Raw genomic sequence first — 24,473 nt, 5'->3', positions numbered from 1 at the left:
ATGCCACACATGCAATTAGCAAATGTCTCCTCATCAACCAGAAATGTGCACAGGATGCTTGGGAGGTTGTACAGGACAGTCATCAAGCAAATTGATTTTCTGCAAATCCAGAAACACAGGCAGTGATAAACAGCAGCCAGTCTCAAATTCTCCATTGTCTCTTGAGAAGACTGAATGTCATACTAAAGAAATACAAGGAGAATTAAGTGGCCTACCTCGGGCAGTACCAGTGTCTTGCATAACCTCTCCTTTTGTGGTTTCAGCCCTATTACAGCTCAAGAGTGGATTTCTGCAAACATTATACAAGCAAAGCAAGGTTTATAGAAAGAGGTAATGCCTTTCATTAGACCACAGCTGGCAAAATGAGACAGGGTTTCAAGTACATAAAATATCTTTCTTCAGTGGAAATAGAATTCTGTTCTTCAAACAAAACAAAGAATTCAAGGTCAAATACAGCTTGGAGTCAATTGCTCAGAGCTGAATCAGTGTCACATAATTTTGGAAGTAGAGGTCGTTGTTTCCTGCAGACTAGAATAGATGTTAATAGGAAGCTAGAGGGAGATGGTAAACTCCTTTAAATATCCCTGGGGCAAAAGAAAAATAGGCAGTTTATAGCACAAAAGGACTAGTGAAGGAGGAGAGGGAAGGGAAGATCTGCAGGAACAGCAATTCTGAGCCTTGATACCCAGTACGTGCACCCGTAGACCTTGCTGAGCCCGCAGAGCAGCCCAGCAGAGCCAGACCTTTTCCTGCTTCAGGCATGTGCCTGCCTGGAGGGAAACCAGCAGTCCCTGAACAAAGCCAGGTACATTCACAGGACACTGGGGCACACCTTGCAAAGACGGCTGTTTGAAAGGCTGAAGAGTTGCTCAAGAAGCACGTTGCTACAAGCAGGGTGTTTGCACAACCTTTGCTTTAAGGAGACCTTTGTGATCCTGCGTGGTCTGTGGTGTCATGGGCTGCGTGTTAGCAGAAGTCTGAATAAAGGCAGCACAAACAGATTTGTCTTTATCTCTGTCTTTACAGTTTTTAGAAACATTGATGTAAGCCCATATCTACATTGAGACTTCCCTGATTTTTTTTCTCTCTTCCTCCCACAGTCGTTCAGAACTCTACGTTTCCCCACCGTACGGGAATTCCCAACTGAAACAAACCCAGAGCCGCCCTGGTGCTCCCTCCACGTTCCCACTGAGGCCCGTAATGACGCTGGAGACGTGGCAGAGCACGAGGGCAGGAGAAGGGCAGCAGAACCACAGATATCAGGGAGACTCCACTTCTGCCACCTCATGGGTTTGTGTGGCCAGCAGCTCTCAGGGGCAGGAGGAGAGGCTTGGCCGAGGTGAACGCGGTGACGCTGCAACAGAGCATACGAGGAGTGTGCTTTGTGGTAGTATTTATTTAGGAACCGTGAGTAACTACAGCCGTAGCGGTCTCATCTTTGCAATTCTGATGGTTTAACAAACAGGGAGAACGTTAGCATATTTTTATTAAGGTACAAAATACACCCCGTTGTTGCCTAAAACATTAAAAAAAAAAAAAAAAAGAAAGTGAGGAAAGCTCTGTATGCTCTAAATCAGATTCAAAACCTTTCTGTATAAGGAATTGTGGCAATACTGTGTTTAGTATAACAAGAGGTTTTCATCAATCGAAAAGACATGCTGGCAATCTGAATTTAGCAACAAAGAGTAAAGCAGTTACAAAACCACCGTGTCATCCACATTAGTTGAGCTTTGAATGTAGAAGAGCAAATCATATGAAACACATACACAACTAGGTAATATCAAACAACCTAAGGTTGATAATGTACACACCTGTATTAAAGTACACTGACTACTTAATGGTGAGGATTTAAGGTAATGTCTTTTTTTAAAAGAGGTAACCTTTGAAATGAAAATGGTTGCACTTTACACACAAAAAGTGGAAAAGAAAAAGAATCACTTTTGGAATGATACATAGATATAAGACACACTGGTTTTTGGATTATGCATAATCACCTTGCAGCCTCTGATATTACCTCTGAACAACAACAACAAAAAATTTAAAAGTGCCAATACTGTGAAAGGAAAGCAAAATTACTGAGTGCGTTAACCATTTCTGAGAGAAAAAAAAAATAGGGGTTTGGACTTTTTTTGTTTTGTTTTTCTGCGTTTTTAAAAAACGCAACAGCCTTACTGGTGCAGGTTCAAGACAAAAACAAGACAGTCAAGCTCATAAGGTAGAAATAGGTCCTATATGGGTTAAGATTCTTTGGAAATTGCTAAGAATAGAGGAGTTTGTAATCCAGGCTACTACCTTTTTGGCTACTCAAAAAATCTGTGGGAGTTTCCAGCTTATCATCAGTTGAAATCTGTTTTGCGATAGCCAAATAAATGCAAGTAAAACTTTAACTAACCTGGGATTCCGTTCACACACATGCACAGAAATCACTGATTGTGCAATAACCTGTTTTTTCACAGCAGCATATATATGAATCATTAGTCTTTATTAGACTGACCAGAAACACAGAAAATATTCTCAGTCTTTGTGTTTTCAGTCTGTTTCTTAAGTAGGCAGGTGCAACTGCGCTGAAGTGACAGGCTCCATAAGGGAAAGATGACAAAGTGGGATCACCTGGCTAAAAGCAAAATCAGGAGTTTTAATCCAGTTTAAACACGTGGATGTTTAATTCTAGCCAGTAATACAAGGGCACTAATAGCTCACTGACAGAGGCTGTGAAAAAGTCTGAAGTTTGGGCTGTGAGACTGCTTAAAGCAAATGAGAAATGCACCATGCCAACATACAAATTGCAATGCTGGCTGTGTCAAACCTTCCCTTACAGAAGATACAGCTCAGGGGATAGCCTGTTCCTCAGGACTGGAGAGATTCACTGCATGTCTGGCCAACGATTCCTTTAAAGTAGATCTCGGGGAGCTACTTAGCTGTGGTTTGGGCTGAGAAAAGTGATGGTAAAGAGCAATGAGCTCAGTAGATAGACTGTTTTTCTTTAAGATGTTCAGGATATAACTTGGTTTCCATACATTTGGTTTTAAAAGTAGTCTGGGCAATTTAGTTGATGGCTTGCTTAAAGTCAATCCAATCATACTAGCAACTCAAAAAGCCTGCTGGTTTGAAGTAATGCCCATACATAAAGATAACAGGTGTCAACTGATCATGCTGAAATAACAACCCCCCAAAGACCTACATTTCACACAAGGTGCTTTTGATAACTTGGTTTTCTGAGCCTTATAAGGAGAGTCTTTAAATATATATTTTTTAAATTTTATTTCATTCTTCCTCCTCTTCATCTTCTTCTCCTTCTCCCTCTCCTTCTTTTGCCATTGTTTCCACAAGGAGCTCTGCGGTGCACGTGGCTTCCCCAAGGCTGTTAACAGCTTTGCAGGTGTATTTGGCATCATCATCTCCACATACTTCAGAAATAGTCAAAGAACAGTTCCCTTCCTCATCGTAATCTATCTGGAAGTGACGGGACTCTTTGACTGGCTGATCATCTTTGAACCACATCACCTCAGGGTCGGGATAGCCTGGAAGAGCCGAGAGAGAACAGTGACTGCCATAAACGAGCATTAACTCAGCGCTAATTACCTTATGCTCTAATTCCTGTCGATGGACATGCCAAAGTGTTGACAGACAAATGTTTCACTGACTTCTGTGGAAAATAAATGTAGATGATGTGAGGCTTTTTTACTTCACATTTACCCGAAACTACTTTTCATGAATAGCAAAAGCTGCACGTGAGCACTGCGGTATTCTCTGGATTCCTCCTTCCAGTCCTTTAGCAGTGCCTGCAGACACCTTTCTGTGTGCTGTAGCCATCAGCCAGCAGGGAACTCCTGACAGTGCATCTGAGGCTCACGTTACACTGCAGCCTCTCCGGAGACAACAGTTCCCAACACCGAGATTTAGAACTTCAAGGGTAAACTGCTTTGGGTTTACAATTTAATCTCTTTCTCAGGCTGCTTTGCTGTGGTTATTCTGAATCTTCCTCCTCCTAATCTGCTCCTTACAAGCCAGGCTGTCCTGTACATTGCACTCCCCTTTTCTGTGTTTGTTAGGGTAAGTGAGGAAGTCTGAGAAAAGCATTTTGATTGTGCATCTCAACAGGAGTTTCAGAGCCTTTTGTGAAGCAAATTGCTCTGCGAACCCTCCAGAGCCGTACAATGCCTGCTGCAGAACAATCCCTTATACAGTACTCTTGGCTGCTGTAACAAATTGAAGGTTTGTGGTCTCAGCCAAGTCCTGGACTGGGACGGGAGGATAACTCCCCACTGAGCAAAAATAAAGTGCAGGAATCCCTAGTACACAGCGAACATTACAGCAATACTCTGCAAAGTTGGAACATCAGCCGTGGTACATCCATCCATGTTTTATTCCATGCAGTACTTGTGCACGCACCCCTCACACTGAGCATACATCAGCAATAATAACCCACCCTCACATCTCCAGTGTGAGGTAGGAAACCCAGGCAGGGAAAGATTAGGAGCACAGGAACAACCAACAGAAGATCGAAGAGGCAGTTTCTGATTTCCTCAGTTTAAGATTATAAATTTACCTGTACACATGCAGGATGGTACTGACTCTGCTCATTTTGTTTTCACAGCTCTCCTGTCCGAATTTCTAGTTTTCATTCACAGCTGAGATACACAAGGTTCAATCTCACTGCAGGAGGAGTGCCAGTGGTCTTGGCCTTTGGGCACTTGGATTGACCATGCCCACGCTCCTTATGTGTCTTCTCAAAAACTTATACTTTGCATATTCCAGTCTGAGGTTTCTTTCTTGAACTCATAAGTTAAAAAACCCCAAACAACAGAACAGTATTTTCTAGATGTGACTTATGTGACCAGCACAAGAATATTATCTTTACTTCTCATGCATATATAGTTAGGGACTTGTTTGCCTTTAATAAAATGTATGTATGGATTAAAGTTATCTTGAGGTGACCTGAAGCTGGTCTGTCATTTCAGACAACTGACCTCCTACCAATTCTTGGTCTCTGGCTGTCACTCTTTAAGAGTATACTATTGGAATTTATGCTTCTACTTTGCATCTTGCTTTTACTCTTCCCTCAAAAATCAAATGACTGTTCCCACTGGCTATTTTAAATTAATGATTCACACATGGACTCCTGGAGACTTCTGTTCTATGGCAAGCACAGAACAAGCTCCAAATAATTTCTGTTATTGCAACACATTTGTGCTGTGACATACAGATATTGGTAAAGCAAAATGGCACCAACTCAACAATAATACAGAAGTAAAAACTGAAAAAGTGAGACAACTGCCCAGTGCAGAAAGCTGACAAGGAAGGAGAGAAAGAAACAGTCACGCTTATTCAAGTACCTTCAATTTTGCAGTCAAATCTAGCAGCACTTCCTTCCACAACTTCCATGTCAAGCATTTTTTTAGTAAAATATGGCTTTACGTGGGGCTTTTCTTCAGCCACTTCTTCAAGGAAAGCATCTGGAGGAGAGCAAAGAGATAGTGAACAATCCTACAGGGCATGTTTTCAAATGATGTATTTTAGTTTTAATTACCAGACGGTAATGAAAGCATCTTTTATTTCACTTTATTCTGTCAGACTAACGGGACAGTGAGGATGTTGGCTGCTTAGCTTTGTGCCGACCTTTTGCAGCCGAACAAGGATTCAGGCCATAAATAGAAAGAAATGGATGTGCAGGGCCACCACGCTACGAGTCTTCAGTATTTTTCCCTTGAATTTGTTTCTAGCCAAACCTGGACTTTTGCTAGTCAGAGGGAAAAACAAGCTCCACTTGTATTAGGCCCACAGTCTATGTGGATTTGTCAAAATTATTTGGTTGATTTTCAGCAGAGTCAAACATTTGCACCTCTGACTGTTACACACCACTAATTCACTTTTCATCTGTGGACATAGAGGAGTAACGCAGACATTTCCTTAAATGCCCTGTCTGAGGAGCATGGTTAATGCAGGGTGTGTGCCATGGTTACAGCAAGTGTTAATACTTTATTGCTTGCTTGCTTGGTTACTTGCATGAGAAGGCAATATATCACTGTCATCTTTGTATAAACACGCATTCCCAAACTCAGAGAAAGTGCAGCTGACAAATCTGCCTTAATTCTTTGGCTTTAAAAAGAAAAGAGTTTACTGCCTGTGCTTATACTGTGACATTTTGAGTAGCGGGACAATATAAGAACAGTGAATTTTTGACAGATTTCTTTAAAAAACAGGAAGATAAAAACAGAGAGAGAGTAAGAGAGTGCAGGAATATCCAAGTCATTGATTGGTCTCCAGCAATTTGCTGAAAGTTTTAGTAGGATTGATTCAGAGACAGGTGAAAATATGGGGCAGAAAAAAAAAAATCCTTACCTTCATTCTCTGCTTTGTCTGCATTTATAGGGCTGGTAGGCGAGCTCCCAGAGGCCTTCCTCCCACTCATACCAGAAATCATTGCCATGGACGACAGTCTTCCTATTGCTCGGACAGCATGGCCTGTTTTCTAAGACATAACAGAAAAGGCTTCTGATCAATCCAATCCAACAGGCATGTGCTTTTCTGCAACAATCCTGCTTCGGACAAATTATCTGGGATCTCTGCAAGCCTCACTGGAATTGGTGGACAAACTGCTTATATATAGCTCTGTTGTTCTAGGAGAGACAGAGCAGGCTGGACTGAATTACCAAATTTAGTTGCAGATATAAACTTCCCCTGATGAACTCATACCTAAATGAATGTCTCTGTTAGCTGCGGATAAAAAGCACTGTGCGAGAGGAGGGCCAGCAGAGAAGCTCTGTCCTGTGTAACTGGAACTGAACTCTGGTGGGGGACGCCTCTCTCCACAGCCTTCTGGGCTGGGCTCAATTTCACGCAACGTGGATAACGAGCTGATATGAAATGAATGAGAAAGCACCATCTGCATGATGGGAGCAGACCTCTGACAGGACCCAGGATCAACCACCAGGCTACTAAAATATGCTCAAACTATGAGGGCTGTAGTACAGACACTTGTATTGCATGAGCTTCGAGAAATGAGTAGAGTAGAACATAAGAGGGAATATAAGGTAGATTTGCACAAATTAGTGTTTTGTAGGCTACTCAAAAGGATCTAGGATTTCACACAGCAACTCCTGTAGCGATCAGCGTGGCACAGATGGACCTGCTACTCCAGTTCCAGCATTAGGAGAAAAGAGGATATGGAGGCTGAATATGTTACAGAAAACCTGTCTGATTGAATGAATGGGGAGCTGGGGGGGTTCCCAAGACAGAACTCTTGGCTTAGTAGAATGAAACTGTCACAAAATAAGGTACCTTTAGGGAGGCCAGGCAGGTAAGTTTTACCTGAACTGTTCAGGTTTGTTAAGAATTACACAATCCCCCAGCTCTCAGTGACATGGAAAGGGCAGGGAAGAGAGAGGCGTAGCCCCAGAAGAGTAAAAAAAGCTATACTTGAGCTCATATGCCTTTTAGTAACCTGAAATGGGATCATCCTGTGTAATCCATGTGCAGCTGTGCATCCTCCTACTGCACAGCTGCAGGAACCAGTCCTGCTGTCCTGCATTCCCACCCTGGCCACACCGGAGTTTTCACCAGCAGTGGAAACCCCCTGGTGTGACGTGTTCCCCAGAATCATAAACATTAAAAATAAAGAGATATAATAGGCTATCCAGCCCAGTTCCACATCCTCCTCATTACCTGCCATTTTCTTCTGGCCATATATTTCTTCATCCTATCTTTGGAAAGCTTTTTGGCTTCCATGTTTTTGGTGTCTTTTTGCAGCCAGGGATGCTGAAGACATTGAGTACAATTTAAGCGACTCCTGTTTTTGTATAAAAAGACCAGTCAGTGTTGCCAATAATGAGAGAGGAAACCTACCTGCTGTGACATTATTTTGTGCTCTCTTTGCTGGGAGCTGATTTTTCTGTTTTCTAAATTTAGCAACAAAGATCACATGGTTTTGCTTTCCCAGCCATTCTAACTTTTTAAACTCATTTCACAATTTCTGCAGAACTTTGTGAGAGAAAACTGTGCATTTTTAAGTGTTAATAGAACATTATAAAACAAAGCAGTAAAAGCCATATGTTTTAGGCATGGAACACATACAGCAGAGCCACAATGCTGGCAGAATCCTGTCCCCGATCTCCCTTCCTTCACTTACAGAGATTTCCCCATCCCACCACTCAATATCCTCCTGAACATCTAACAGGACAGAAATGTCCAAATCTCTCGCCACCCCTATTCTTCACTTTGCTCAGGGTGCACAGGTAAATAACCCTCTGTTCTCCATCCATCCACTTGCAAACTCATTGGCAGAAGTACGTTTCCTGTCCTCGGTTTGTTCAGACACTCCTGCAAACAGGGCTTCCAACTCTGATTTCTTTTTTTTCTTCCCCAATTACTACATTTATAGAGAGGCTGCCTACTCAGAGGTACCACACCTAAAAGCGACACGGGGCAAAACTGCACCCCGTTCAGAGCGAGAAAGAACATGCCATGCAGGAACTTGTCACACAAGAGTGGGGATCAGAGTGGCCACACAAAAGCGCCAGGTGCCCCTCACCAGAGGGGAGGGAAGAGCACGAAGAGCAAAAGCTCCATTCAGGCGCTGCACCCTGTGAGTGAAATAAAGAGCGCACACACGCCGAGCTGGGCACGCACAGCTCCTTATAAAGCACGGCCAGAGGTGCTGCAGCCGTGTGGAGATCCACGGGGGGAAACGCGAACGGCAACTTCAGCTAAACGCAAACCACAAAGTGCAGCAACTAAGTCCAGCAGCTTTACTTCATGTCTTTCTTTAGTAGATTGCTGATAAAGTCCTTGGCATCGTCAGAGATTTCATCGAAAGCCTCATCGTCGAAGTCCCACGTTGCTGAGGTGACATTGGCAAGGGTTTCGTTGTCGTTGTCTCCCATGAAAGGAGAAAGTCCGCTGACCCTGGGGACGGAACAGCCACAGACACAGAACAAACCACGTCAATTTGCAAATTACTGGAGGAGCGAGTTAAAATCGCCTGTGACATCTCCCATGCGCTGCAGTTCTTTATCAATAAAAGCCTGTTTTAAAAACTAAATGAAATTTAAAAGGATTCCAAACTAATTACAGATAGTCTTACGGGAAGGAAACTAGAATTTTGTCAGCAAAACTAAAAGGCAAGTTTTTCTAGTTTCCTTCTCTTTTCCCAAGATATTGGAGAATTACAGTTAGGGGAAATTGGAACAAAGTCATTTGTTAAATGACTTGTCTAGTTCTGCGTAACTAATACTGGATTTTTTACACCAAATTCAGTGGAATATCTTCTTTTTTTTTTTTCCCCTGGCATTTTCTCATAATCACAGAATTGTTAGGGTTGGAAGGAACTTCTGGAGATCACCTAATTTCAGGATGATGTTGCTGCCTTTACTGTCAATCTCAAGGGAGATTTTTTTACCTTTTATTCCACTTACTCCTGAAGACAGACCCGAAGAAGAAAGATGCATAATGAAATTGTTAAATCCACAGGGCTATTTTGTAAACAAACCCACTCTGAATTATGCAGACAGCTAAAACACTGCTGCATCACTGCAGGCTGTGGAGTTATGCAGATGCATCCAGAAGTAATTTGGTCTTTATGTTCTCCATCAGTCATGATGATGCATGAAATGGAAATAATGCTCTCCTGTAACCTAAGTTGAGATTCCAAGGCTTTTTATACAATATAACTGATAAATTGCCAGTGAAGAGCAATTACAGAACATCATGGTGTCATTTTTGCAGTCTCTTTCTCCAGTCGAGCATTATCCTTTATTACACTGTGCATCTGGATACTTTTGATGCCTGTATATATCACACTTTCAGTAAAAACTTAAGAGGTGAAAGGTTGCTTCTTCCTTAGAACTACAAGTTATTCACTTTTCCAGGTCCTCCTGGCATGCAATTTACAGAATAATCTATTCTTCATGAGTTTTTACAGACTTTATTTGATTGCTCTGTACAATTGTGTTAACCAGTACTACTCCTTTCTTTTAAATATAGAAAAATAACTGTAACTTATTTGGGTTCTGAAAACACTACATGGGAATAATACTGTATGAATATCATGGTGCCACTGAATATCACAGAACAGACTGGTTAAAAAAAACTTTGGGGTCAAATAAATTGAGCTATTAGATTAATAGTATTAGAATCATCTCCTTCAAAATTATTTCGCTTCTTTTTTGATTCTTACTACATTCAAAATCTGATTTGTTCCTAAGCATTTTACTTTATTAGCAAAGCAGAAGCACACACTCTTTGAAGTCTCACACAGAGCAGACACTAAATCTTTTACCATTTCTGGAAGTTGTGTGCAGTACAGCAGACTCTAGAATCTTAAGTGTATACTTCAGAAACTTCTTAGCAATAATACATGAGCTGAAGATAAAAGGCTTGTTTATTCTCAGGCAGAACAAGGTAAATCAGAGCAGAATGTATTTGCTGTCTTACTTTCCATTATATGTGGTGCACTCGAATGCAACGGTGAATCCTGACTTTGTAAATGTGCAAGTGGCATAAACCCATGTATGAAGATATAACAGACACAAGTTACCGAAAGGTGAAAGAAGAATGTACCAGAAATGCCCCCATAAAGCAACCCTACCACGACTGTTCTCTGTGTTTGACACTTGCTTTACTGGAGGACAGAAGGTTTGTGCCCGGCAGGACAGCGCTGCGGAGCTGGCACCGCTGCGGGCAGCGTGAGGCGAGGCTCTGCCCACACCCCTCCGACCCTCACGGCCAGGTGCATCCAGGAATCTCTGTCCTGGAATCACAAAGCACTCCTGCAGGGCCTTACACCCAGCTCCTCTGCGACATCTGAACGTTTGCTCAGTTATGACAATGTCAGTGTTCCCCCCAATGTTTTAGCAAGTGAAAAAAATCTCGTGCAGACCGCAGTTGTGATTTTGGGTTCCACATACCGACTGCTGGTTTGTCTCCCTTTCACCTTGTGGTAAGAACAAGTTTCAGCCAAGCAAGCAGCTTATACAATGCCAGGTCTGTGAAGTATTCCTTTAGCACATTGTCAAAAGAGGGGATGCACATTTTCTCTTCATCCAGTTAAGCTTCCAGAGGATGCACTAGGGCAGCCGGAGCAAGAACAATCCCATTTCCCTTCAATACTTGATCGAAGTATGTCAGAGGTGACCTCTGCACAGTATTACCACAAATAGTGCTGTGCAGTTCTTTGCAGTTCTTGCATTACACTGGACAAGATTTTGGCCTGTTTCCAGAGGTTAAAGCTGCAGTAGTGAGAGATCATATGCATACTAAAAAAACCTGCTATAGGTACAAGGACACTGCTTCACGTGGGAGCACCACTGCTCTGGTGCTGTAAGAGGCAGTGCTTGTACTGCATGCCCCACACAGCTTTTGAGGGGTGAGGATAAATTAAAGGATGAGAAGATTAGAGAAGGAAAAATTTTCTTTAGTTGTTTTTGGTTTTGTTTCTGTTTTTGTGTGTGTGTGGGGGGGGTTGGTTTGTGGTGTTTTTTTTTTTTTTTTTTTAAGAATTGTATGACAAATGTGATAAAATTTTAAATGCTGAGGTAGGATTGCTCAATCCCATGCATTTGGTAAATTACCAGGTGGGTCTCAGTTAAGCTTCCACTCACTTTGTCATTTCTGAACACCAGTGTAACAGTGCCCATTCAAACATTTCAATGAACCTATTTTTGTATTTCTGAATGTGCTGATGTAGATTTACAAAGCTAAAATAATTTTCTCTCTCCACTACAGTTTTACGCTGAATCAGCTGCCTTGTTGTGGAAATACTTCTAAGGAGAACTAGATCCTTGTCTATAGTCAGAAAACAAAATCCAGCAACTAGGGTAGGTTATAACCATTAATTTTTATCTCTAGCACAGATTTCACTGACCAAAGTCTTGGTTGTTCATTTCTTAATAGCCATTTAAAGTAATAATGGTCCAGCAACCCTTTTGACAGATCATGGAAACAATTTCTTTTTGGAATGCTGAAGTGATAAAGATGAGCTACTGCTCCAGAAAATTAGCACTGAGCTTACACTGCAAAGTTACTCTTAGACAAGCAGCAGGCTGTTGTTTACTGAAAACATTTTTCCAGCTACTTTACCAGGCATTTTCCTGGCATGTTAAGAACCATTTGTTTAGAAAGTCTTTCACAGTTTCCACTTCTAAATAAAGAAGAAATATATTTTATCCTCTAGGAGTTCCTTAACATTTATCGGTCTGTTCTAACAAAGCTCTGAGTGCAGACTTAGAAACGTTAATATAAAAAGGGTCCAGTATGGCGCAAGCGGTGCTTGCAGCACCTGGCACTGCTGGCACTCAGCTCCTCCTTACAGGCTTTGCCTTGCATTGGCAGAACAAAAAAAGTAACAGATCTCAGTATGAGCAGATCTTGGTATCTGCTTCTGATAAACCTGTGCAGGGCATGTCAGATAAGCATGGGATGATGATACCTGCACCCTGGAGATTATGTAGAGAATTAATTCTTTTTCAAGTGAGCTAAAGCAAATAAATAGCCTGAGGATAGTGTGTCAGGAACACACATCCATGGGACACTTAGCCCAGACTGGTCCTTTCTGAAAGAAGCAGACCACTGAGCCCATGTAAAGGAAGACAGCTCATGTCTGAAGCAAGGGCATTATTGCTCTTCTCCTTGTTTCACATGCCCAGTGGATTAATGAGGAATCAGAGTTAGCCACTGAACAAATAAAACATTTTCTTTTGAGCAGTACAGTCTGACATTAAAGCCTTCCTAACTTGGTGTAAGGAAAGAACAAGGAGTGCTCTCACATCTTTAATATAAAGAGGTATAAATTTTTAACGTGACATGGAGCCAAGTGTAAGCCCGCAGTGCCTTGCTTTATCCAGGTTCCAAGCCAGCACACCCAAAAGATGATCGATGCTGAAAGATCTTCCAACCAACCCAAACTGCCAAACAAGGGAGGGGGAACAGCAGTGATGAACAACATGATGGATAAAAGGGAAAGGGAATGCTTGAAGAATCAGGCTGTGTGCTGTTAGGAAGGTGCTGAAGGAAAAGATCATAGCAATACAGCAAGATCAAATGGGATATTAAGACACAGCCTAAGATAAAGTATATTAAAAAAATAATAATTGACAGAGATCAACTATGCTGAAAAGATAAACACAGCCTGGCACTGATAAAGCAAGAAGAACTATTGGAACACAAGCCGGGGTTTGAATGAGCCACAGACAATCCTTCCTGAAACTACTCAGATCCTATGGTGCCAGAAGGAGAAGGGCAATCCGCATCCAATGTATGCCCATGCAGTGCTGAAACCTTAGACTGAAAATTGGTTTGAAATAAAAATTCAAATTGTTTCAGATTATTAAATATTCAGAACAATGACTATCCAAATTGATCATCAGAAAAGAACTAGAAACAGAAAAAACGCGAATTCAGCAATGCCCAGAAGAATAAATGAAACAGAAGGAGCTGGAAAGAATTCAGGAGATTTAACCTTCATTAGATAAAGATTATTGTAAATGAAGAAAGAAACACTGAAATAGACATAAATGGAGATAATATACACAAGCTATAATATTTGTGGCCTGTTATTTCAAAGGCAATAGATCAACTTAAGTATGTGGAACAGTACTGTGATGCAGAACAGGATGCAGTACAAGATAAAAGTGGAAGATAAAAAACATGAGGTGGAGAATACAGATGGAAATTTAGGGAAGAGCAAAGACAGATGAAGAGACAGGGCTGAATAAGTTATCCAGGAAGATTAAAGGGATTTAATATGTAGTTTAGAAATGTGGAAAGGGAACCCATGAACTGTAGGATGGCATTAAATAAGTTGTGCCATAAGGAAGACAGATGCAGTATCCCATATCTCTACTTACAGATACTTAGAGATACGCAATATCTCTACTTACATCTGCATAGCAGAAGGCTGGGGAGAGGTTTTGCTGCAGGGTTTTGGAGGAGTGCTGTCACCCTGCTTCCTACTTAAGGTTACATCCCAACCATTTTTTGTTCTTCTGCAGGGAAGACCCTTCACTCACAGAACTCACTTTAGCAGCTCTCTGCTAAAGCTGTTCTGTGTTCATTGTTGTGCAGCACATCACGGAAACGCAGTCACTTTCTAGGCAGGTGCTATGTCAAGTGGTGCTGTGGTGTGTTCCCTGCTGTTTCCCTTGGGACAGATGATGGGCACAGCAGAGCTGCCCTTAAATCCAGTGCTCTCCTCTGCCTGCATGGCCCCACTCCCAGGGCAGGGGAGAGGGGATGCACATGCCCAGGTACGAGCACAGTGATGGTGTGTGAGACAGACACCAATGAGCGTATCTTGCACTTCAGCCGTGAGGTTAGGCAGTTCTGAGTTTACAATCAGCTAAAGAGAGATGCAGCTCTCAAAGACGTTTATTTGCATTCTGTAATGATGATGTGATAGTTCATTTTGGATAATGGCTCATAGTTTTGAGTCTGTAAAAAGAGCTGGGCTGTAAAATGTTAAGACTGATTGAGAACCTCTGTCAGTGTAGGCTGGAGAGGTAAAGTCCAAGTGATGACTCACGGGTCTTCCCTAACTTCTATTACTTTATTCTTATGGCAAGAAAGACAAAAGCAGATTATCACTGCTAATTATTATTGTGGCAACAGCAATGCATCAAAAGAAATATTTTTCATTGTGTTCGGGTAATGCAGATTTCCCCTCGTGATGGGTTAAATGATCTTAAATATGCCTTAGCAAACAAGTAATTTCATAATATATTCCACAAGGCAAATCCGATCAGCTGAATGAGTGTACCACCACCCAACCGCATCAGCTGAATGGTAGAGCATCCAAGCATCCCGCTTGGCACAGAGAAACTGGGAAGAAGCCGACTGATCTTTGGCAAGACGCGTCACCTTTCCCCGGCTCGTTCCCTTCGCTTTGTCTCAGCCGCTGTCCCCGGCCGCATTTCCCGGGAACACTCGGTGCCAGCACCGACTCGTGCCTCTCTGCTCAGACCGGGAGCACAGGGAAACTCTCCGGGGGCGTCGGTAAGGAGAAGCGGCCCCGAAGGCCAAGAAGCTCCCCAAAGGCGCGGTGCGGTGCGGAGCGGTGCGGTGCGGAGCGGGGCGGGGCGGGGCGGGGCGGGGCGGTGCGGTGCGGGGCCGAGCGGAGCGGTGCGGTGCGGTGCGGGGCGGTGCGGTGCGGAGCGGTGCGGGGCGGGCGGGCTGCAGGCGGTGCGGGGCGGGGCGGAGCGGGGCGGTGCGGTGCGGGGCGGTGCGGTGCGGGGCGGGGCGGTGCGGTGCGATGCGGGGCGGGCGGGCTGCAGGCGGTGCGGAGCGGCGCGGGGCGATGCGGTGCGGGGCGATGCGGTGCGGGGCGGGCGGGCTGCAGGCGGTGCGGGGCGGTGCGGGGCGGGGCGATGCGGTGCGGGGCGGGCGGGCTGCAGGCGGAGCGGGGCGGTGCGGGGCGATGCGGTGCGATGCGGTGCGGGGCGGTGCGGTGCGGTGCGGGGCGGGCGGGCTGCAGGCGGTGCGGAGCGGCGCGGGGCGATGCGGTGCGGGGCGATGCGGTGCGGGTGGGCTGCAGGCGGTGCGGGGCGGAGCGGGGCGGTGCGGTGCGGTGCGGGGCGGTGCGGTGCGGGCGGGCTGCAGGCGGCGCTGCAGCACCGAGGGATGCCCGGGGCCGGCCCCGCTCCGGCCCGGAGCCCGGCGGGGCTGGCATCGCGCTGCAGCAGGGGTGGGCTGCCTGGCTGCAGCCACGGGACCGCCCCAAGCAGCTTTCGAGACCTAGGAAGAAGTGCTCGGGAGTGAATGGAAAATAGAAGTCCTGTAAATAAACCGGCAGAGCGAAGTGACCTTCAAGCGTGGAGCAGGCTTCACATCTGAAATTGATGATAACAGAAATGTTCCTGGGAGCATGAGAGAGTCGATGTGGTAGCTTTTGCATAGGCCAAGTAAGGAAATCGTGTTGCTTGGTTTGGAAATGAGAAGAGCGCGAACAAGTGCAGGCTCGTGAGAAAAGCAGGAGCGCAGAATGACTGAGTAAAACCGAGGCAAACAACTGTGCATTGCCTGGTGTCCAGGAGCCAGACAGCCGGGGCAGAGGGGACTCTCTAAGGAAGGAAGACAGGCATTGAGAGGAGTCTTTTAAAAGAACCAGGGCAAAGCAGATCTGCCACTGACTTACAACTGAAGCTGGAACAAGGGAGAAGGAACCATGCTCCAAACTAAGCTTCTCTTTTCACTTGTTTATATGGCATTGGATGTGTAAAATCACTGCTGGAAGAAAACCACTTGCTGGTCTAGGCATGGAGATCCTATTTCCATATACATTTCTCTAGATTCACTGATGTTTATAAACACGCTGTATCAAATCATGTATAAAAATCAAATCTAATACCGAACTATGTAACCAAGAGCTGCAGCCAACCGTCCTCTAAAGTGTCTCCACGAGCTTAATCCATGCTGCTTATAAAATGTATTTAGACAGTGGCTTGTGCTTGGTAATAAATTAAAATGCTCTGTGAACAGATATGGTAATGCTGGGATACTTCAGTGTGTCCCACGAGACCCCAAAGTTTGACAAAAATTTTCTCTCATGGAATAAAAGAATGGAAATTATTGGTTATTAGTGCATGCCCAAATATTTCTCTTTAACATCTGGAAAGGAAAAATAGTTTGCAGTTAATAATAAAACAGTCACATTGTCTTTTTAAATGAGATGAAGCATTGCTGGTTTATGATGTAAGAAGTACAACATCAAATAGCTGAATTTCCGAAACTGCCAGTTCTGCAGTTTACCAATTGCACCCTTCAGAGAACAGCAAAGTTTTATTAAACATGCTGGAGCTGCTAATTACAACACAAAAGGTCTGAAAACTTTAGGAGTTGATGAAAACTTTTTATGGTCAGCAACTGTCAGGATTTGTGAATTTAAGAAAAGAAAAGTACTCACAAAATGTAGCAGATAACTCCTATACTCCACATATCTGTTTCATATCCAATAGGTTCATAGTTTATAACTTCTGGAGCCACAAACTCAGGTGTCCCAAAGAGAACTTTCAGATCACCTGAATTTTCTGTGAAAAATGAAAGAGAAAACCATTAACTGATGCATGGAGATTTTTAATAAACAGTTATTGTCCAGAACAGGAAAACCAGATTTGCCCTAATATTTGTGATTTTGTTAAAGAAATAAATGATGCCTGAATTGCTGTTTCCTTAGCTAATACATGTCTAGCAATAAAGAATTATTTATTAAGTACACAGCACTGTAAAAGACACATAAGAAGGTTCCTATTTCAAGGAACTTCCACAAGACCAAATCAATGAAAAAGAAGAGCCATCAGTACTTAATTCAGATTTGTGTGTCCTGAAGTAAAAAAGTGTTTGAGCCTCCATCCCTTTAGCAGTTGCACAAGAGAAGTGCAGGACTCCAGTGTCAGAAAGAAGCTAAAGTTTTCACAAATTATTGAACATTTGTCAAAGCTTGGGACTCTGCATGTTGTCGTAAAAAGAACCAGTAGTGCTAAAATGATAACAATAGGAAATAACTATTTCAATCCGACACATTTTCTTCTAGTGTAAACAGGAAAGAAAATCAACAGAGGGTTGTATGCCTCTTCAATTTGAGGTGGTGCAGGTCAGCAGTGAAACAAGAGAATGAGCAGATGATGTGCACCAGTCAGATCTTTGCCTCACAGGTAAAACTGGACTTGGGCACGCTCTCAAAACCAGGCTGCCTACAAGCACACCTGTAGTGAAGGGGAAGCAGCAGTCCCCAGCTGTCAGTCACCAGCTGCTCCAGATTTCTACTCAGCTGGCCTGAAGCACAGGTGTTCCAGATGTGCTCTGCTTAAACACTCTGTGGATACTTTTAAAATGATCTACACTGAAGCTGCTGCTACCAATATGAGCTGAAAGAACGAGATCATGAGACAGGTGAACTGGCTACACATTCTTGTGCTGACCCAGCAGTATTGCCCTGCTGGAAAATACAGTGATGGAGGTAAGAGAAAAACCTGTTTGTAACCAATTACTGCCAGGTTATGCTGCCAGTGTGTGAGTGAGTGATATGTCTGCCCTCTAGTACAGTGTGAAACACAGAGTCATTAAGTTAGAAATCCTTAGGCAAATCTCAGCAGGCTCATTTTCATCAGTGCTTATTCTTTTCTTTTTCTTGGGAAGAAGAAAAGAATAAGCAAGGTCAAGAAGAAAGAAAACTAAGGCTGCCTACAGTTAAGGACTGGGGATAAAAACCCCACATCCCAGTTATAGAATTGGATTGTAAAAATAGAAAAATGTCAGAATAAAAATTTTGTCTGACTTAAAACAGCCTTGGATTTAGGTTGAAAACTCATGTCCAGTCTGCACATCTGCCCGAACTATAAGTGTATTCCTCAAGTGAGATCATTGCATTCAGTTTATCTTTTGTGCAAGAGCAGCAGCCAGATTAGGCACAGTAGAATGTCCTAGTGGGGGACCATTGCTCTGCCAGAGGGATTACCATCTAAACAAAACAGATATGGATGGGAAGGCAAACAGATGTAACACATTCCAGTCCTGCTCCTGTTAAGGTTACCACGAGTACAGGGATTTGCAGCTCTGTAATTGTGAGGAAGGCTAAAAAAATCCTCAAAAAACAGCAAATCAAAGTTTTGAGGTGTCTGCAAAAAAAGTACCCTGTCCACAACACTGAAGAGAATATTTTTATTTACCAGAACTTAATTTACTAAGTTTTGCAACATAAATACTGATCCCAGTACAGACTCCACTCCAAACTTAGCTCCAGTGAAAGCTCTTAAGGCATTTCATGAAATGTAATCAAGCACCTGAAATAGTGCTCTTTTGAGGTACACAAATCCCCAACTCGCCAAATGAAGTCTGAAACATATATGGGGTTAATAACTTGCCTAATGACTGAACACCATGCTTGAGACAGCTTTTGAGCACAGCCACAACAGTTTACTTGCAGTTATGCCAGCTTCCCTTTTTAAATGCTGTGACACCCTTGTTTGCTCTGCTCAGGTATGGTTATAGTAAAATAATTGCAGAAACCTCATTTTCACGTATTTTCTCTGCTCCCACCATTTTCAGAGACAGAAACAGAGAGAAGAATGCCTGGGAGCAGCTGCAGGAAATTACCGAGATCCTCCCATGGAAGTTCACCAACATCAAGACCCTCCTGCTCTCTGATCATCCTTTAAAAAGCACATTCAAGAAGTGTTCTACAGTATCTCAACAGTCACATAACCAGAGTTTTCTTACTTCAAAACATATGATCCGTTTTCTAACATGGCATCTAAAATAACCTAAAAGAAGGGCAATGTGTTCTCCACAGTGGCAATGAGGAGTGAGAGATCACCTTCCTTTTCAAAGTGCCAATGGGAAGCCTAAGACCCCATTTCCTACCCACCTTCATTTTAAAGTCAACATGTACGGTTTTTTTCCCAGCTGTCCTTACAAGAAATTACTGAAATTTGTCACAATGAATCTATTTTCTAAAAGCTTCATCATGATCATACAAGTCCCAGGCTCAGATTTTCACATCCAAGTTTGGAGGCTTTTCTGTGCACTGTGTAAACTACCACGAGGAACTGTGTATGCAAAAGGCTGGTGTATGAAATGTGCTGCCCACAGGGCAGAGAAATGTGGGGTTTTTTTGAAAACATGGCATTTGAGTGCAAACACACAGTGTGAAACAACTGACACAGCATTTTCTGTGCAGAAAAGAAAAAAGAAAGGAAAAGAATAAGACCCCTTCTATGCAGTAATATGTCAAGTCTTTACCCAGTTGTTTACAAGCTTAGTACACAAGTAAGATCTGTGTTTGAATATCCCTTAGTTCAGATAGAAAGCTGACAAGCTAGCTGGAAACTGTTGCTGACACTGTGTATAATCAACTGATTAAAAAATATATCTTTACAGTACTCAAAAACCATTCTCTTTTCTCCTCAAGAAGTTTATCTTAAACAATTTTCTACATGTGTTCCTCAGCACACCAAAAAAGGTCAGGAAAATATCCCACTGCAGCTTTGGTATTTCCTGACAGTGCAAGAGAACTAATTAGCTGCAGAAGACGGCTGCAGAAGGAGCTGATCCTAATATATTTAAAACTGATCAAAACACTGAATATTTAGAGGCACTAGTTTGCACTAGTTAGTAAAAGTTAAATCTCGGAAGCTGAAGTGCAGAATCAGCCACTGCTCCCTTCAGCAATCCCTTGGCTGAGCAGTTTCTGCTCAGTCAGGGTCAGGTCTGTAGGATGAGGGCTCCAATCCCACATCTATCAATGCCAAAGTGAGTTTGACAGCCAATCTCAAAGTCACAAAGCTTGAAGGAACACAAGGAGGGGCAATGTGCCCTCAGTGCACCACATACCACAACTGGCAAGAAGCAGGCATTAGTGAAGTGTTTTTAGCTGTCTTTGTAAGTAAATGAAACAGTAAAAGTTGTTTTCTACTCTTGGAAACCATCTCAACTGAAATGTTACAATTCTTTGCTGCAATTAAAACAGTGTTTATGCTTGCTGGGCATGGAATGAAAAGGACCTTCTCTTCCCAGGGAATGCCACCCACGATGGAGTTATCTGCCAGAAGGGCAGGCTGATGAATAGCAAATACCTACAATGGCACCTGGCAAGAATTAGCAGCATGTTAAGCCAAATGAATGTACAGTATTGTAAAATCAGAATCAGCGTTGGTGCCCGCAGCTCTTGTCCTTCTACATCGAGAGAAGTTTCCTGGAGTTTAGAGGTTTCCTACCTAGGGCACGACTGGAGCAGCTCACAAGCTGGTGTCAGCCATGCCATGCACTGTGATGCCACAAGATTAACAGAGAAGTGAACAGGCACTGATAATAGGATCTTCTCTTTGCTAAACGTGGGCTTAACTGTGGTCTGAAGTCAAAAAGGTAGCTGAAGAAATTTCTATAAAATGGCCATTCTTGTTTACTTTATATCTCTTGTTGCTGAAATCCACTCAGTGCAGCAGTAACTACAGTTTTCAGGCTGACAGCTGGAACATCATGGGCTGAAATCTTTCCCACACCTCTCACACAAAAACACCAGCACTGGAACTTAGTTAACAGTTCATCTGTTTCCTGAGCAAGAACTAAATCAGTTCATGTTCCCAGAACACTACCGGGTCTATATTGGTAAAGCAACAGAAATGGCAGTTATCTTTTTAATAAATAAAATAAACATCTTATCTCTGAGTTAACAGTGGCCATGTGACCAAGATTCATTTAGTACACTTTTGGAGCAGAACATCATCTAAAATTCTTCAAAGCAGACTTCTTTTCTCTTATTCATTAACAAACCATTCCTGTTTGTTTTAGTGAAATTATATTCTTGGGAATGCAGTAGTCTGCTACTCAAGTGTCAAAAGAAGTAGGAGAAGCTGCATTAAGGCAGATAACAAAAGATAGGTGGTAGTAATTCACCTGTACTCTCGCAAAAATCATTACTTTTTAATGAGTATTAACAATTTTTAAACTAATACTTTTTCAAAGAGGGAAGGCAAAAGATTTCAAGTTAAGAATCCAGCTGTGGATCCCATTATATAGAGAGTAGGGATTCATATAAATTGTCCCGATCAATTAATGTCAGCAGAGCCACAAATCTCATCTCTCTAACAGGTTCATAAACTATTTTTGTTCCTTTTAATTCCTGGAATTTTTTTTATTTCTTTCATAAAAATACAAGATGAAAAAAGATCAGTGTGGGATGATGGTATTGTTTAACACTGAAAATACAGCTGAAGGGCTGATTTTTAGAGCTGAACAATATGAAGACAAGAGCCTTTGAAGATCTTTGTCTTTCAAGTTGCAGAGCATGTTGGAAGTTTAGACCAAAATGAATGATAGAAAGTATTTAAAAGCAGCTTAGGAAGAGGAAGGGCTTGTCAAATGGAATTTCCCCCTGTTGCATTATTTTTAAGTAGTGCTATTACACGGCTCTTTATAGAATTCCTCTGATGTTTAACATGTATGACAGCAATATCCTGCTGTTTAAGATAAGAAATGATAAAGACGATGGGAAAATGTAAAATTATCTGTAAGACTTCTAGAGCATCACCTTAATTTCTGCTGTTAAAAAAGTTTCAAGGTTTTGTAGTATTCATGAAGTATTTAGTTAGAGAGTTAGTGCTTTATGGTACCAAATGTAAATATTTTTTAATATTAGTATTACTTTGTATTTTAGGTGGAATCTACAGGGATACCCTGCTGTAGAAACAGACAGGTAGATTCCGCACACCTCACTGCAAACTCCTCTTGAAGATGAGGTGCCCTACTCTCATTCTTGAATGTCTCCTTTTCCCCTTTTCTATTTAAAAAACCAGAAATATTTATAGGAAACACCTATTTACTCTCTATATAACAGATAGCATGAATTTCTGTTTGTCCTCCCCTTTCCCCCTGTGATACTGAAATAGCAGAGAATTCATTACCTAATCTTCTTGCGAGTCCAAAGTCAATGAGTTTAATACTTGTACCGGTCTTGTTGACACACATAATATTTTCTGGCTTCAAATCCAAGTGGACAATACCCTGCTTATGAATGTATTGAACTCCTTCTGAAATCTGCTTCATGTATTTAATGCACTCTCTCTCCGTCAGTTCAAAGTCTTCATCAATGATTCGTTCAAAGAGTTCTCCTCCAGAAACCCTGTGAAAGACAGAATGAAAAGAGACTTCTGTAACACATTCATTTGGGGAACAATCAGGCCTTCTTTTTGCAGCAATACAGAGAGTTTAAGCTTGCAGCAGTCACTTCAGGATGCAATCTGTGTTTTATAATGGCATTTTCCATAGACACAAGGGTCACGTGGGAAGAATCCCCTCTTGTGATGGGTATAAATCAAAAGATGTTCTCTGTTCTGAGTCTCTGTCGCAGGTGAGGACTGTGAAACACCAATGTTGTTATCCCAGGCAGGAGGGATTTACATCCTGCTCTGGGATGGTGTCACCTGCAGCTGACAGTGAAGTGTGTGCTCTGTGATTGCAGACACGCGCTCGTAACGCTGCTCCTGAATCCCAGCACACGCTTCCCACTTCCTCCTTCCCTCCTATGATCCATCAGTGCACAACTGCAGAGGACATGATATAGAAAAAAATCTAAAATACACAGAATGGGTCCCAGGGAAAAAGAGCAAAACTGCAAGCAGAGGAGCAAAACTTCAGGAAGCAGAGAGATCGAGAGTGACAAAGGCTGAGAGAGGAAGAATTCCGATGATATGGTTGACTGGAATGCAAAGCTCAAAGGGTAAATTACTGACCCAAGTGAGCTCAGAGGGAATTTCCTCCTCAGCTATGACAGGAGAAGGATATAACCCACAACACTTTCTGTGCTGGTATTTTTAGCTGAGCTCTCATCACACTCCTGTTAGGTCAATTCCATTTTTATGCTAATTTAGGATGTGAAATAATTGGTCTTTCCAGGGCAGCGTCTCCTGGATTGAACTGTTCGTGCAACTGAAGTGGGACATTTTTAACCTAGATTTAATAAAGCATAATTTAAATTACAGCTTATTGAGTTTGGTGGTTTTTTTCACTCAATTTTTGTTAGAGTTTGTGTTTTTTTTCTTTGGGTTTTTTTTTTTTTTTTTTTTTTTTTTTTTTAAATTTTGAGTAACCACTCAACTGGTTCATCTGCTTGCATCCAAAGATGGGAAATACTTTTTTCTTATGCTGTGGGTGAATGACCTGTAAAGGAAGGAGCCCATAGTGAAGAGCAGCTTTGCTTTTAGAAATTAAACACAACATGGTCTTTATATGGTTTAACATTTTGCAGCATTCATGGCTATTGCCAAATGCAATTGCACATTTCAGTTACAGAAGGAAAACACAACTGAAAAGCGGCCTTGCCATGATTGCAGGTTTCCAGATACATGATTATACCCCTCATGTACCAAACTGAATTTGAAACATCTGAAGTTCTGGATGCACTTCTTGCTTTGGCTATAAAATCTCATAAAATATGTAATTAGAAATGCTATTGCGGTTTCCTATGAATATGAAAATAGTAAGAAGAGGATATGCATGACAAACTGAGAGGTTATGTTAGATTAGAGCACTTTTGTAACATAATGCAATAGTATTGCCAGACCTGTTGACTAAACATTCGGGGCATCTAGCGTGTTGTTGCTTTGCTAAGACATTAACAAATATGGGTGTTTATGAAAACATCTGCAGGCAAAATGTTTATATCTGGAGTACTCTGCAACTCTAAATGATAATCATCCTCATACTAACACGCACCAGTTGTTTCTGAATGTTTAATGCAGACAGTGACGACTTATTTGTACTATAAAAGTGCCACCCTTTTCAGAAGCCTAAAGGGAAAACTTTTCAGAAATTGTACCACCATCCCAAGCACCACTTTCTAGCGTATTTTTGTAAATGAATGTATATTTTATTAATATGCCTGCCTGCTGTTTTTACCATGGGAGCTCTCAACACTCTGGTAGCAATGGTAGATTAAACTGCAATGCATTTATGGGATGAATACTGTTGCATTGATGTTGGATATCAATATT

At 42.3% G+C, this 24,473-nt stretch overlaps 1 protein-coding gene across 5 annotated transcripts in view; it reads right to left on the bottom strand.

Annotated features, from left to right (window-relative positions):
* Window positions 1-1,376: 1,376 nt before the first annotated feature.
* Window positions 1,377-24,473, bottom strand: part of MYLK (myosin light chain kinase) — a 197,198-nt gene continuing 174,101 nt past the window's right edge. For 4 of the 5 annotated variants that reach the window (XM_040068948.2, XM_040068946.2, XM_040068947.2 and 1 more), the window contains 7 exons: window positions 22,386-22,603; window positions 16,892-17,015; window positions 8,752-8,904; window positions 7,666-7,789; window positions 6,343-6,472; window positions 5,337-5,456; window positions 1,385-3,521 (listed from right to left, as the gene is read on the bottom strand). In XM_040068948.2, coding sequence (XP_039924882.1) covers window positions 3,265-3,521; window positions 5,337-5,456; window positions 6,343-6,472; window positions 7,666-7,789; window positions 8,752-8,904; window positions 16,892-17,015; window positions 22,386-22,603 — 1,126 coding nt within the window. In that variant the 3' untranslated portion in view covers window positions 1,385-3,264. Of the gene's footprint in view, window positions 3,522-5,336; window positions 5,457-6,342; window positions 6,473-7,665; window positions 7,790-8,751; window positions 8,905-16,891; window positions 17,016-22,385; window positions 22,604-24,473 lie in introns of all 5 variants that reach the window. The other variant, XM_040068945.2, reaches the window with a different exon arrangement.

The sequence above is a fragment of the Hirundo rustica genome, chromosome 7, assembly GCF_015227805.2.
Source record: "Hirundo rustica isolate bHirRus1 chromosome 7, bHirRus1.pri.v3, whole genome shotgun sequence".
Lineage (NCBI taxonomy): Eukaryota > Metazoa > Chordata > Aves > Passeriformes > Hirundinidae > Hirundo > Hirundo rustica.
Note: the sequence above shows the minus strand (reverse complement) of the source record. Positions and strands in the feature narration are given on the sequence as shown.